Source organism: Chiloscyllium punctatum, chromosome 12, assembly GCF_047496795.1.
Source record: "Chiloscyllium punctatum isolate Juve2018m chromosome 12, sChiPun1.3, whole genome shotgun sequence".
Classification (NCBI taxonomy): Eukaryota; Metazoa; Chordata; class Chondrichthyes; order Orectolobiformes; family Hemiscylliidae; genus Chiloscyllium; species Chiloscyllium punctatum.
In genome coordinates this window covers 8374464-8390145 of record NC_092750.1, presented here as the reverse complement: position 1 = coordinate 8390145, position 15682 = coordinate 8374464, and the positions used below count along the sequence as shown (strand labels likewise).

At 46.9% G+C, this 15682-nt stretch overlaps 1 protein-coding gene across 2 annotated transcripts in view; it reads right to left on the bottom strand.

Moving 5' to 3' along the window:
- The window catches only part of LOC140483586 (plexin-A1-like), a 555554-nt gene that overhangs the window by 112734 nt on the left and 427138 nt on the right, over window positions 1-15682 (bottom strand). For both annotated transcript variants that reach the window (XM_072581813.1, XM_072581815.1), the window contains exons 13-16: window positions 10116-10267; window positions 8030-8150; window positions 5864-6003; window positions 3030-3200 (exon numbers count right to left, since the gene is read on the bottom strand). In XM_072581813.1, the coding sequence (XP_072437914.1) occupies window positions 3030-3200; window positions 5864-6003; window positions 8030-8150; window positions 10116-10267 (584 nt within the window). The remainder of the gene's footprint in view (window positions 1-3029; window positions 3201-5863; window positions 6004-8029; window positions 8151-10115; window positions 10268-15682) is intronic.

Below are 15682 nucleotides of genomic sequence, written 5' to 3'. Positions count from 1 at the left end.
CGCAGATGATACTAAATGAGGGAGAATAGCGAATTGTGAGGATGATGCTGAGCGTATTCAGAGGGACACTGACAAGTTGGCCAAATGGACAGACACCTGGCAGATAAATTTCAATACAGAGAAATGTGAGGAAACATGGAAAGGTGATACAGGCCCAATAGTAAAACTTAGAGGGACCTCAGGGTTCACAAACATGATTGTCTGAAGGTGACTCGGCAAGTTGAAACAGTTGTTAAGAAGGCTTGTAGGATCCTTGGATTAGTAAATAGAGACACAGAATATAAAAGCAGGGAAGTGATGCTACAAGCAGGGAAGTGATGTTACACCTCTACAAATCATTGGTCAGACCACACTTAGAGTATCGTGGTTGGTTCTGGGCACTTTATTTACGGAAGGATATTAAAGCTCTGGGGTGGCACAGTGGCTCAGTGGTTAATACTGCTGCTTCATGGCACGAGGGACCTGGGTTTGTTTCCAGCTTCTGATGACTATCTGTGTGGAGTTTGCAAATTCTCCCTGTGCCTGCGTAGGGTTTCCACTGGGTGCTCCGGTTTCCTCCCACAGCCCAAAAGATGTGCAGGTTAGGTGAACTGGCCATGCTAAATTGTCCACAGTGTTCAGGGATGTGTAGGTTAGGTGCATCAGTCAGGGATAAATGTAGAGGAATGGGTCTGGGTGGCTACTCTTCGGAGAGTCGGTGTGAACTTGTTGGGCCGAAGGGCCTGTTTCCACACTGGGGGATTCTATGATTCCAAGGAGATTTACCAGAATGATACCAGGAATGAGGAATTTTAAATACAAGGAACGATTAGAGAAATTGAAGGTATTTTCCTTTGAGTAGAGAAGATCAAGAGGTGACGTTATTGTGGTGCTCAAAACTATAAACCTTTTAGACAGGGTAACGAGGATATTTTGTTTCCACTAATTGGTATGTCAGTAACTGGGGGTCACAATTTCAAGATTGTCACCAAGAGAGCTAAGAAAATTCTTTACTCAGAGAGTTGTTAGGATTTGGAATGTGCTGCCTGGGAGAGTGGGATTCCACATGAAGTTTCGATAGAGAGCTGGAAATATTTGAAAGGAATGAAGTTAGAAGGCTATGGAGACAGGGCTGTGGAGTGGGGCGAGTTAGGTAACTCTTTCAGGAGCCAGTACAGGCATGATGGGTTGAATGGCCTCCTTCTGCACTGTAAAATTCTACGACTCTATAAAGCAGCCATTTTGACTGGCACCACATCCATCACCTTCAATATTCGCTCACTTTACCAGTGATGTGCAGATCACAGCAGAGCACACCGTCCACAAGACGCACTCCTTTGGTAGCACCTTCCAAACCCATGACCTCGCCCACCTTCAAAGACCACAGCAGCCATGGCACGGGAACAATGTCACCTGAAAGTTCCCCTCAGAAGGCATGCACCATCCAGACTTGAAGCTAAATCGCCGTCCAGTCAGTGTCGCTGGGTCAAAGTCCTGGGGACTGTGGCTGTCAGCAGCGGCATTACAAGAAGGCAGCTCACCACCACATTCCACACAGTTTCAATACCAACCTGCTCAATGGCGTTCTCACACAATTTGTGAGTAGGTGGGACTTTAACCTGGGTATCCTGGCTCAGAGCCAGGGACACTATCACTGTGCCACAACAGCCCCACCTTCAAAGGGTAATTTGAACACAAAAATGTTGGTCTTGCCTACTTCACATTAAAGATTGATAAAAATATATTTCAAACGAGACACAAAAAATCCTTAAGAGCTCCATTGAGTGGACTTGGCGATGATGAGTGATTCAATGCCAGGGAATGATGCCAGTGCATCCAAGGAGGCCTTTCTACCCATCAACTGTGTGCTGGCCCTTTGAAAGGGCATTTCCTAATAGGTCTTATACCCTTGCCCTGTAAATTTCACACAGACGTATGCAGCATCTATTGAACATTTGTCCATTCCATGTTAACAAAGCAGTTCAGAGCACATCCTAACGGGGGTGGTAAAAAAACCAAGTTGCAGGAATATTAGGAAAAACAGATTATTGGGAGGGAGATGAACTGGTTTGTTTTTTGGAAGGGCTGATACTGAGACTGCTTCATTGCACAGCCTCCTCTGCTGTGAGACTCAACAGTAACAACTTCCTGGATTATCAGTACTATCACATTCGTACTGCTGCCTCACAGCGCGAGGGACTGGGTATAATTCCAGCCTTGGGCGACTGTTTGTGTGAAGTTTGCACATTCTCCCCGTGTCTGTGTGCGTTTCCTCCGGGTGCTCCGGTTTCCTTCTACAGTCCAAAGTTGTGCAGGTTAGGTGGATTATCCATGGGAAATTGCCCACAGTGTGCAGGTTAGGGTGGTTTGGCCGTGCTAAATTGCCCCACCGTGTCTAGGGATGTGTGGGCTAGATGGGTTAGCCACGGGGAATGCAGGGTTGTAGAGATAGAGTAGAAGGTTGGGTTTGGGTGGTATGTTCTTTGGACGGTTAGTGCAGACTCAATGGGCCGAACAGCCTCTTTCTGCACTGTAGGGATTCTATAGCAATCATCCTCTGGCTACCCATTTTGTTACTGGTTGAAACTGCTTCTTCCAATTTCCTCTGTTAAATGCCACTCCCTCAGGTTTGATGAATGCATGTTCCCGAAGGTGGAGGAGTCTCTAAGACCAGGAGTGACCATCTGAGGATACAGGGTAAACCACAGAGGGGAGATGTCTTCACCCAGAGAGTGAATTCTCTACCACAGGAAACAGTTGAGTCCAAAACATTGTGCTGTTCCAAGGAGGAGTTGGATACAGCACTTAGAGCTAAAGGGATCAAAAGGATATGGGAGGGAAGCAGGAACCAGGGGGACTGAATTGGATAATCAGCCATGACGTGTTGAATGGTGCAACAGGGTTGATGGGCCAAATGGCCCACTCCTGCTTTTTTTTAATGTTTCTGTGTTTCCATGAATTTGGAATGATATTGTGGCAAATATGTGCAGAGACGGAGAGAGTGAAGCGATCCGGTCATAACAATCATCTGAGCGTTAAGAAACACTGACCTGGAAATGGTCCATTCGGGCTCAATCTTGGAGATGGTGGGATCCTCCGTGTAGTTATATTGTACGTTGGGGTTTAACAGCTCGGCTCTGTTGATGTGGACTCTGATGGAGGCTGGGCCTGTTCCCTTTGCCGATGCAGCTGTGACACAGACAATCTCCCCGGAGGTTCTCCTGAAGTCAGGGGAGAGGGAAGGAACAGTGTCAACTACGGGTGCAACGTGACAGGAGCAGACTGAGTATAAGGGCGGGGCACAGAAACACAATAACCCAAAGGGAGACTGGTGGGAGATGTAATATAACTGGGTGGATAATCCAGAGCTCCTAACTCGTTCTGAGAATGCGAGTGGGAATCCCACCATGGCAGATGGTGAAATATGAATTCAATAAAATCTGGAATTGAAAGCTAGTCTAACGGTGACCAAATAAACACTTGTAAAAATCTACCATCCTTTGGGAAATCTGCTCTCCTGACTTGCTCTCACCTACATTTGACTCCAGGTCCCAGTGATGTGGTGGACTTATAATTGCCCTCTGAGATGGTCTCACAAGCCATTCGATTCAAGGGCAATTAGGGACCAGCAACAAATGCGCATCTTGCTTGTCACGCCTCACAAACAATCGCAAAGAATAAAGGTACAGCATTCCAGATGCTCAGTCTAATGCTTTAGGGACACTGTGTCCAGTCCCACCAGGCAGATGGAGGAATTTAGATTCTGATTCATGTTAAACCTAGAATAAACTGCTGGTCTCCTAGGAACAGGAGTAGGCCGTTCAGCCCCTCAAGCCTGTTCTGACATTCAGTGAGACCATAGCTGTGGCTTAACTCCATATACCTGTCCTTGGCCCACATCCCCTAATACCTTTGTTTCACAAACAATTATCCATTTTAGATTCAGATTTGCAACTGATCCAGCAACCACTGCTGTTTGTGGAAGAGAGTTCCAAACACCGACCATCCATAGAGGTGGGAATGAGATCAGCCAGGTGGGCCTCATAGAATGTGGAGTTCCCTGACTGGGGCTGGTAACCTGGTCCAATCAGGGAGCCCTGGCTGACAGATAACACCGTGGTGGCTGACTCTGAATGGGGCAGTACTAAACAGAAAGGCCAGGTGGGATTAATTTAGTTTGGGATGATGATTGGCATGGACTGGTTGGGCCAAGGGGCCATGCTGTATGACTCTATGGTTGTTTGCACACAAATAAAGGGAGACTTGGTGACAGGGATACCAGCCTCTGGGAAATTATTTTATCATCTTTTTTGTGTTGGAGTGCTTCCTAACATCTCTCTTGAACAGTCTGGCCCGAATTCTCAGACTATGTCCCTAGTTCCAGCATCTCCAATCAGTAGAAATACTTCATCTTTATCAACTCTGTCTTTTTCTGTTAATATTTTGAAGACTTCAGTCAGGTCACCCCTTAACCTTCTAAATTCCAGACAAAACAGAGCTCATTCTTATAATCACTGCTCAAAATTTAGCACATTAACCTCATTCATAATAATGTAAATACTGGATTGTTAGAAAAACTCATCTGATTCAGCAGTACCCTCTCATGAGGGAATCTGCCTTCCTTATCCAGTCTGGTCTACAAGTAACTCCAGACTAACAGCAAAGTGAATGACTATTAACTGTCCTCTGACATGGAACGACTTCACCATAACCTGCTTGAGGGCAATTAGGGAGAGGCAATAATGGGCAAGGGAGCTGACAGAGTCCTTGGTAGATCCTCAGCGCTATTCTTGCTCTCGATAGTCACACCCCAACAATAAACGGTAAAAATTACACAATCTTCAGCAGAACATTCAATGGGAAGCTTGATAATTACGTGGGATGGCAAAAGGTGCCAAGTTAGACAGAACCGACCTCTTTGTAAGTGACCTTCATCAGTCAGGGCATTGAGTAGAGAAAGTTAGGAAATTATGTTGCAGTTGTATAGGATGATGAGGCCACAATTGGGAGGACAGAGGAACATTGATTATCCAAAGGACACAGGTGGGGAGCTTTTCGTTCAGTTAATCGAATTCCAGATAACACAGTTTAGCCTAGCATCGGGACCTTGCGATTTTATCGGATAATCTGATATTCGGATAATCAAATGCCGGATAATCGAGGTTCCTCTGTATTGTGTTCAGTTTTGGTCACCTTGCTAGAGGAAGAATGTTGTTAAACTGGAAAGAGTACAGAAGACATTTACAAGGATGCTGCCTTGACTCAAGGGTCTGAGTTATAGGGAGAGGTTGGACAAGCTAGAACCTTTTTCTTTTGAGCGTGGGAGACTGAGGGAGGATGTTATAGGGGTGTATAAGATCATCAGAGGCATGGATAGGGTGAATGCACTCAGTCCCTTTCCCAGGCTTGGGGAAATCAAGGACTAGAGGGCATCAGTTTAAGGTTAGAGGGGAAAGAATAAAAGGGAATCTGAGTGGCATCATCTTTCCACAGAGGGTGGGACGCATTCAAAATGAGCTGCTAGGGAAGTGGTTGAGGCAGGTACATTAACAACATTTAAAAGGCATTTGGACAAATACATGGATAGGAAAGGATTAGAAGGATGTGGGCCAAGTGCAGGGAAATGGGGTTAGTGTAGATGGGCATTATAGTCAGCATGACCAGTATGGGTCAAAGGCCTGTCACTGTGCTGTAGGACTCTATGACCAAGGCTGCACTGAAAATAAGGTAAAAACAATGACTGCAGATGCTGAAAACCAAATACTGGATTAGTGGTGCTGGAAGAGCACAGTAGTTCAGGCAGCATCCAACGAGCAGCGAAATCAACGTTTCGGGCAAAAGCCCTTCATCAGGAAATAAGTTTATTTGCATAATCTGATTTTACCTTTTGAATTGACAGATGGCGTTGTCTCCGATGTAAGCTTTCACTGAACTTCCTGCATCCAGGTGTACCCCCACTATCGTCACCTGACTGCCTCCAGACACAGGTCCCTGGGACGGGATCACTCTGTTAAATCTCGGAGTCTTGGGAAGGGAAGGAAAAGGAAAGCATTTATCTTACTATCACAACGGTGCAGCGTCCGGAGAGTGACAGACAGCGAGAGAGAGTCAGAGAGAAGGTGGGCAAGAAAAACAGGCAGAATCTGAGAGAGAGGTGTGGGAGAGAGGAGAGGCAGAGGGAGAGAGAGAGAAACAGACAGAGAGAGGGAGGAAGAGAGAGGGGGAGAGAGAGAGAGAAGGGCGAGAGAGCATATGTGTGAGAGACAGAGGGGAGAAACAGAGTGTGCGAGAAAGAGAGAGAAGGGAGAGAGGGAGAGTACTTTTGTGCATGTGAGAGAGGACAAGAGATAGAGACAGAGAGAAGGGAGAGAGGGGAGACAGGGGAGAGAGAAAGGAGAGAGCATCTGTGTGAGAGACAGAGGGGAGAAAAAGTGAGCGTGAGGGAGAGAAGGGGGGAAACTTGGAAGAGAAAGCATCAGAGAGGGGAAGGGATAAGAAGAGAAAGAGAAGGGAAAAAGGAAAGAAAGTGTGTGTGACACAGAGGGGGAGGGGTGGTCGGAGAGAGGGGGCAGAGAGAGAGGCAAGACAGGGAGGGAAAGAGGAGAGAGTGTGTATGAGTGAGACAGAGATAGATCATGGGCAGAGAGACAGAGTGAGAAAGGCAGAGTGAGAGAGAGCTGCCTGCACCCAGGGGTCATTCACTCACCCTTTGAACTAAGAAGACCCTCAAGGGATAATTATTGAGGTAATCCCATCAGCACCGATATTGTACCCCCGGTGGGGGAAGGGTCATGCCCTGCAGGAAGGTTCAACCGCTTAAGCTGGGGTGCCAGTGGGGAGGGTAGATTGGGTGTCCTCCAAGGGAGGGCTGGGGTTTGGTCCCCTTTCATCTCCTCTTGGCCCATCAGAGGTCAACACTCTTCTGCACCAATACGCTCCCCCCCCCCCAACTCCAATAAATTCATTGCCACCGAGCCACAGCCTCAGATTCTGTAAGCCAGTCCGTACCTCCCCTCCCTTATCCAAGACCACTGACCCTGTTCTCACGCTGTGTGATGCGACAGCCTGCAGTCCCGGACATGGCCACTGCTACCCACAGGCACTGCTGAGCTGTTGGTCATCCAATCACTCGGTAGCTCTCTGTGACTGGCCTTCACCGCACCCCCCCCCCCCTCCCCCTTCCGCCCATGCACTCCAGGTAGAGACATTCCACCTTAAAGCAATTAGCACTGCTCCCTGCTCTGGGATGCTGAGTTGGCTGCCCATAAGACTATATGATGGAGGAGCAGAATTAGGCTATTTGACCCATCGAGTATGCTCCACCATTCAACCATTTCTGACTTGTTTGTCATCCCCATTCTCCTGCTGTTTCCCTGTAACCCTTGATCCCCTCATTAATCAAGAACCTATCTATCTCTGTCTTAAAGACACTCAGTGACTTGGCCTCCACAGCCCTTTGCAGCAATGAGTTCCCACAGATTCAGTAACCTCTCTCTGAAGAAATTCCTCCTCATCCCAGTTCTAAAGGATCATCCCTTCACCCTGAGGCTGTGCCACAGGGTCCTGGCAAACATTTTCTCCGTATCCACTACCCAGGACTCTCAGGAAGCGTCAATCAGATTCCTCTTCAATTTTCTAAACTCCATCGACTACAGACCCAGGGTCCTCAACCACTCCTCATATGACATGCCTTTCACCCCTGCTTCTTGTAAACCTCCCCCTCCAAGTCCAGTGCATCCCTCCTTCGATACGAGGCCCAAAACTGCTCACAATCTTCCAAATGCGGTCTGACCCGAGACTTGCACAGCTTCAGCTATACATCTCAGCTCTTTGAGCCACGATAAAGTAAGTCCCACAGCACTCTGCAAACCCCATCCCAGAGTGACAGTGAGAGACAGAACATGAGTGGAGAGGACAAGCAAAACAGCACATTCATGTGAGAAACAGAGAGGTGGTGAGAGCAGGAATGAGAAGGTACGACCCTCAGGGACATCGCCAATGGAAAGGGTATACAAAGATGTGGTCCCAGTCCCTCTCTGGGAGCTCTTACCACAAAAGTGAAAGGTTCTGATGAGATTGCCCGATACTCGTCATTGCAGTCCACAACGCAAACCTCTACAAATCCTTTCTTCGCTGTCTGAGGCACGGCTGGCTCCATATCGCACACAATCCTGTGGAGCACAGTTCGTCAGCCTCTGTTATTAACTTCCAACACAGCACCACATCCAAATATCAAATCCTGCCCAAAACTCAATCTGCACAGCCCCTCTAACCCCTTCACTCGATGGGAAGGTGATAGCCTTGTGGTACTGTCATTAGGCTGTTAGTCCAGAGACCCAGGTAACGTTCTGAGTTCATCGTTTTTTATTCATTCACAGGATGAGGACGTTGCTGCCTAGACCAGCATTTATTGCCCATCCCTAATTGCCCAGAGGGTAATGAAGAGTCAACCACATTGAATCACATTCTATGATTCCCTCCAGTGTGGTAGCAGGCCATTCTACCCATCGAGTCCACATCATTCTCCGAACACCATGCCATCCAACCTACCTCCCTCCCTGATCCCTGTAGCTCTGCATTTACCCATGGCTGATCCACCTAGCCTGCACATCCCTGGGCACTATGCACAATTTAACATGGCCAATCCATAATTGCTGTGGGTCTGGAGTCACATGTGGGCCAGATCAGGTAAGGATGGCAATTTCCTTCCCTAAAGGACGATAGTGAACCGGATGGGTTTTTCCAACAATTGACAATAGATTCCCAGTCACCATCAGACTCTTAACTCCAGATGTTTAATTTGAATTCAAATTCCACCTTCTGCTATGATGGGATTCGAACCCAGATTCAGGAACATTGCTTAAGTCTCTGGATTAATGTCAAACAATAATTCCACTAGGCCATTGCCTCCATCAAATCACATGATGGAATTTGAATTCAATAAAAGTGTGCGATTACAATTCTAATGATAACCATTAGAGTTGCTTATTGTTGGAAAACTTCACCTTGTCCACTAATAGTTTTGAAGGAAGGAATCTGCCATCCTTACCTGGTCCAGCCTATATGTGACTCCAGACCTAGAGTGATATGGCTAACTCTCCACTGCCCTCTGGGCAATTAGGGATTGTAATAAATGCTGGTCTAGCCAGTGATGCCCACATGCTGTGAATGAATTTTTAAAAACTCCTGGTTTTAAACACGTTTCCCAGTGACTGTTTTGCAGCTTCCCAATGTTGTATGCATTTTCTGTTTATCCCAATTCCACTCCCAGCAAATATTAGGTTTGGGAATTATGAGCTCCACAAGCTGAGGAATGTAGGGTTGGGAAAGTGAAATGTTCCCATTTCAGCCACTCAGGCTCTGGCTTCAATACTTACAAATCAGCGAGACACCACGGGATTGGATGGCCAATGTGGTTGTCATGAGCAACCAGGGATGGGCAGCAAATGGGGTCACTGGATGCTTAGAAGGAAGAAGTTGATAGGATTCTTGATGAAGAAGGGAGTCAAACATTAATAGGGGCAGTTGTGAATGTGGAGATGAGGCCATAAACAATTTAGCCACGGAAGCTTTGGAGAGAGTGCAGAGAAGGTTCACAGGATGTTGCCTGGTCTAGAGGGTATTAGCTATGAGGAAAGGTTAAACAAACTAGGATTGTTTTCACTGGAAAGATGGCGGCTGAGAGGAGGCCTAACAGAGGTCTACAAAATTATGAGAGGCATAGATAGGGTGGATAGTCTGAGGTTTTTTCTCCAGGGTTGAAGTTTCTATTACAAGGGGGACACAGGTTCGACGTGAGAGGGGAAAAGCTTAAGGGAGATGTGCGAGGGGTGTTTTTCACACAGAGTGTGGTAGGAGCCTGGAACACATTGCCAGATGAGGTGGGGGAAAGCAGGGACATTGAAGAGGCATCTGGTTACATGAATAGGGAGGGAATAGAGGGATATGGATCGAATAAGGCCAGAAGGTTTGCTTTTTAGTTTAGGTTGGAGGGCCAACAGGCCTGTTCCTGTGCTGTCCTTCTCTCTTTTGTCCTTTTTGATCTTTAAAATGGAGGTGCAAGCTGAAGAAACCAAATGGCCTATTCCCCCCTTAACGTTTACCGTGACTCGGAGGGATCAGGTTTCCACACTTACTGCTCTGCGCTGATGTACTCCTCGGGAATGGGAATACACTTCACCCGTCCAACATGTACCCCGTAACGGATCTCTGAGAACGTCAAGCCCAGGTTCACTCCAGTAATCGTCAACCTGGTTCCTCCTTCCTTGGGCCCAGTCTCCGGTACCAGCTGGAAATAGAAAAAAAGAGAGAGTTGAGGATCGAACTCAGGGAGCAGACTGATGGATTGCCCAGAGGCACCAGCCTCTCACAGCATGCCTGACTCCCTCTGTCTGTGTAAAGTGACAGTTCCGACCTGTACCAACCATGAACTCAGCCTTGTACAGTGGACCACAGGGACGGAGGTGATGGCCTAGTGGTATTATCGCTGGACTGTTGGCCCAGATAACGTCCGGGGACCTGGATTCAAATCCCGCACACATCAGATAGAGGAATTTGAATTCAATACAAATATCTGGAATTAAGAGTCTAATGGTGACCGTGAAGCCATTGTCGATTGTTGGAAAAAACCCATCTGGTTCACTTATGCCCTTTAGGGAAGGATATTGCCATCCTTGTCTGGACTATACATGACTCCAGACCCACACTCAATTGATTAGGGAATGGTAATGTTATGGACCAGGCCAGACCCCCTCAAAATATTTTAAGAAGGTAGCCCAGACCCTAACTTTTTCTTATTTTAAAGATGGATGTGAAGTGGATATTCCAGGTGTGATGCAGCTGGTCAAACCACTTGGCTTTCGGCAAAACAGAATTTATTTAAACTCTACAGCTGAAACATGAACAAAAAAAGTATTTAGAATAACTTAACTATTTGGAAACTCAACTGACCCAAGACAGCAACCTGATTAAGGAGTTGTTCCAATTCCCGTAACATCCCATAAACACACCCCGTGCTGAAAGGTAAATTCAAACACAGGTTCTCACAGGTAGGAGAGAACAGCATCCAGATAGAGATTTCAGAGAGAAAGCCAGTCAGGAACCATCTGTTGAAGCTTGGAACCTTTCTCCACTCCCAATAGCTTCTCATTGCCTGCTAAAACTAAAACTAGAAAAAAAAACTGAACTGCGAGAGCTGCCCATTCCCCCGCCATTGTTAAAGTGAGCCCATGCCCAGACATGTTGGCACCTCTGCCTTTACAACCTCTCTTGAAAAAATATACAAGGATGAAATAACCTTGTTCAAGGGGCAGCATCGTCACAGCAATAAATGCTGCCTGGTCAGTGACGCTCACATCTTGCGAATTAATGTAGAATAAAATTAAGTGTACACACATCCCATTAGATACTGGAGCAGAATTAAGCCATTTGGCCCATTGAGTCTGCGCTGCCATTCAATCATGGGTGATATGTTTCTCAACTCCACTCTCCTGTTTTCCCTCTGTAACCTTTGATCCCCTTACTCATCATGGATCTATCCATCTTTGTCTTAAAGACACTCAATGACTTGGCCTCCATAGCCCTCTGCAGCAATGAGTTGCCACAGATTCCTCAACCTCAGATAGATAGATTAGATAGATTACCTACATCATGGAAACAGGCCCTTCAGCCCAACAAGTCCACATCGACCCGCCAAAGAGAAACCCATCCCCCTATATTTACCCCTGACTAATCCACCTAACACTATAGGCAATTTAGCATGTCCAATTCACCTAGCCTGCACATCTTTGGACTATGGGAGGAAACCCACGCAGACATGGGGAGAATGTGCAAACTCCACACAGACAGTCTGGCTGAAGAAATTCCTCCACATCTCAGTTCTGAAAGCACTTCACTTTGAGGCTGTGCCCATGGGTCCGAGTCTCTCCTACTGTGGAAGCACCTTCACCATGCCCATCTCTCCAGGCCTCTCAATATTCTGTAAGTTTCAATCAGATTCCCATCACCCCCCACCCCAACTTCATCCTTTTAAATTACATCAAGTACAGATCCAAAGTCCTCAATTATTAATTATATGACAAGCCCTTCATCCCCGGGATCATTCTTTTAAACCTCCTCTAGGCCCCCTCCAATGCCGGCACGTCCTTTCTTAGATATGAGGCCCAAAGCTGCTCGCACTATTCCAAATGCAGTCTGACCAGCGCCTTATACAGGCAGAGTAGAGCTGCGCCTGCACCCGCCCTTATTGTTTCGAGTCTTGCACTTTTTATAAAGTGCCCTGCTCCGTACTTACGGTCTTAAGGTACTTTTACAGTCCAATTTGGATGGCCTTACATTTTGAAACCCTCCAGCCATAATGTTCTCCCAAGCACAATTAAAACCTGACACCTGCACGTTGTAAAAACTAAAACTGCACAGCGCAAGGAGTGTGTCAGGGGTCGGCTGATTTGCAGATGGCTGGCAGCCTGATGAAATATGGGAGGTGGTGCAGTTTCAATCCAAGCACACACAGCTAGGCTGGTTGGAAAGCCCGCATCCTGAGTGGGGATTCCAAACTTTCTTTCACTGGCAGTTCCCAGTTGCCGAGCTGGCCTGGGACTAACTGCACTCAGGGAAGGTGAGGCCTGCAGATGCTGGAGATCAGAGTCGAGAGAGTGGTGCTGGATATGCACAGCAGGTCAGGCAGCATCTGAGGAGCAAGAGAATTGATGTTTCGGGCAAAAGCCCTTCATCAGGAATGGACAAACCAACACATCTTGCAAATTCAATTTTTTTTTAAAACAAACAGCAGCGAGACTGACGTCTCCCCAAAAGCTTTACTAGAATTGGATGCAGAAGGGAATGCAGGAGAAACACGAGGTAGGAAAATGGAGAGGTCTCTCACCTTGCCACCAGGGTTCAATGCCAGCCCACCAACATCAAAGCTTCTCCCTCACAACATCCCTCACTGGATTCAATGAAGGAAGGGAAAACCAGACAAGGAGAAGTCTCCCAGTTCCCATTTCAGCTCATCAGTTCAGACTGAATGCCACTAACTCTGTCCCTTTCCCGCCAAATGTTCGCACTCCCCCCACCACATGGATCCTGAACTTTGGTGTTCGATTCTCCCTTGAATTAACAAAGAGATTCTTTTTGATTAGATTAGATCTCCTACAGTGTGGAAACAGGCCCTTCAGCCCAACAAGTCCACACTGACCCGCCGAAGAGCAACCCACCCAGGCCCATTCCCCTACATTTACCCCTTCACCTGACACTACGGGCAATTTAGCATGGCCAATTCACCTAACTTGCACATCTTTGGACTGTGGGAGGAAACCAGAGCACTTTCAGGATAAATTATTCAGCTGCATGTGAGATTAAACACATGAGCTCATCCTGCCTCGTGCAATTTGAAAGGAGCTCCATCACAGGGTATATGTTGGACACGAAGATGGCAATCACACTCAGAGAGATACCCCCAGAGACACTGATCAAACCACCCTCTCCACACAATCAGCTGAGCCTCCTGCCATTACTGAGTCATTGGATTTTGGATATCCATTAACTTATTATCAAACACGTAGGTCATATAGGTGTACAACACAGAAACAGATCCTTTAGTCCAACCTGTCCATGCCGACCATATGGCCTAAATTAATCTGGTCCCATTTGCCAGCACTTGGCCCATATCACTCTAAACCCTTCCTATTCATATACCCATCCAGATGCCTTTTAAATGTTGTAATTGTACCAGCCTCCACCACTTCCTCTGGCAGCTCATTCCATACATGCACCACCCTCTGCAGAAAATATTTGCTCCTTAGGTTCCTTTAAGATTTTTCTCCCTCTCACCTTAAACCTATGCCCTCTAGGTACTCCCCTACCCTGGGGAAAATACCTTGACTATTGGCCCTACCAATGTCCTGTACATCAGCAACATTACCCCCCAACTTCTATACTCAATGCTCGATCCATAAAGACAAGCATACGAAACACCTTCTTGACCACCCAGTCCACCTACGACTCCACTTTCAAGGATCGTGAATCTGGTTGGAGCGGGAGGAACACTAACCTAATGACAGCCAGTAACACAAGAAATGGAGTGTGTTCCAAATTGCATTGACTTGTCTGAAACCCTACAAAAATAAACCACACACTTCATTAAAAAGTTACACTGCTGCATGACCAAAGGTCTCCAATGTGACCTCTAATGCACTCAAGTCACACCTTTATGGTGTGCTTAGTACAATATGATTTGGGCAAGACCTGACTAATCTGACCATGCCCACCAATGTTGGCATTGCCATCAGTAGAATGGGTTGGAACTAAGTGCTCACTGTGCCCCTTTCTGGGTGAGGTGTTAAACAGAGCCCGACATTGAGTACACTGAAGACACAGATTGCCTGGTTTATAGGGAGTGAAGAAACTGAGGGACATGGCGATACTGGGGGCGAGGTGGAGGGGCAGGGGAGTAAGGTGGTGAAGTGGTGTTGAGGTAGAGGACCAGCCATGAACCAGTTCAACGATGGAGCAGGCATGAGGACTGAAAGGCCTACTCCACCATCTGTTCCTGGTGTTCCTAATTGTGCGGTGCCTTCGGATGTCTCGGTCTGAAACCTGAGAACTCCCTCCCTATGGCCCTCTCTCCTCCTTTTAGATACCGCCTCCTCCAGTCCCCACTCCCACCTCCCCCCGCCCCAAACCCATCCCACCTATTTGTGCCTGTGTCTCTTTGATGATGCTTGTACAATCACCTGGCCTAACTTATGCCCTTGTGTTGATTTTCCTTCTCCACATATCTCGGCTAAAATACCTTCCTCACACCAACTGGTCACCTCGTCTGCAATTCATGGTATCTTACTGTGTGTGTTACTTGGTGCAGGGTCCTTCTCAATTGTTCAAGGTTTCCCAACTGCATGGGGGAAGGGTGCAGAGGTTTTGGTTTGGTGGGATGATTAAGGGTAGTCCACATTAGCCCCCTTCCCCCAAACGACCTGCTCTCTTCGATCTAGAAGGACAAGGGCAGCAGATATATGGGAACACCAGCCCCTTGCAAGTTCCCCTCCAAGCCACTCACCATACTGACTTGGAAATGTATCACCGTTTCTTGACTGTCCGTGGGGCAAAAATCCAGGAATTCCCTCCCTGAGGGCATTGTGGGTCAACAAGCAGCACATGGGCAGAGCACTATGAGAAGTTATTCTTCTCCAGACTATTTAGGGATGGACCATAACTGTTGGCTCAGCCAGTGGTTCCTCATATTCCATGAAAAGAACAAATAGTTTCTAGTCCAAAAGAATTTTAAAGATGCCTTTCCAAGAAGGAAAATGATAGGGTAAGGAACAAATTAAATGCGAGGGTGGGAAGGAGAGAGAGAAACAGACAGACAGACAGAAAGAGAGGAGATAGAGGAAGAGGAAGAGAGCGATAGAGAGAGAGAGACAAAAGCAGAGAGTGATAGAGAAAGAGAGTGGAAAGAGAAAGAGAGACAGAAATGGAAATATATATATATATATTAGAGAGAGAGAGAGAGAGAGAGAGGCGCACACACAAAAGTAGACAGAGGGTTAGAGAAAGAGGGAGAGACAGAGATGGAGAATTAGAGAGAGAATGAAAGACAAAAACAGACAGGGTTAGAGAAAAAGAAAAAGGGAGAGTCAGAGAGAGAAAGAGAGACAGGGATGGAGAAAGGGATAGAGAGAGAAACAGATAAAGAGAGACTGAG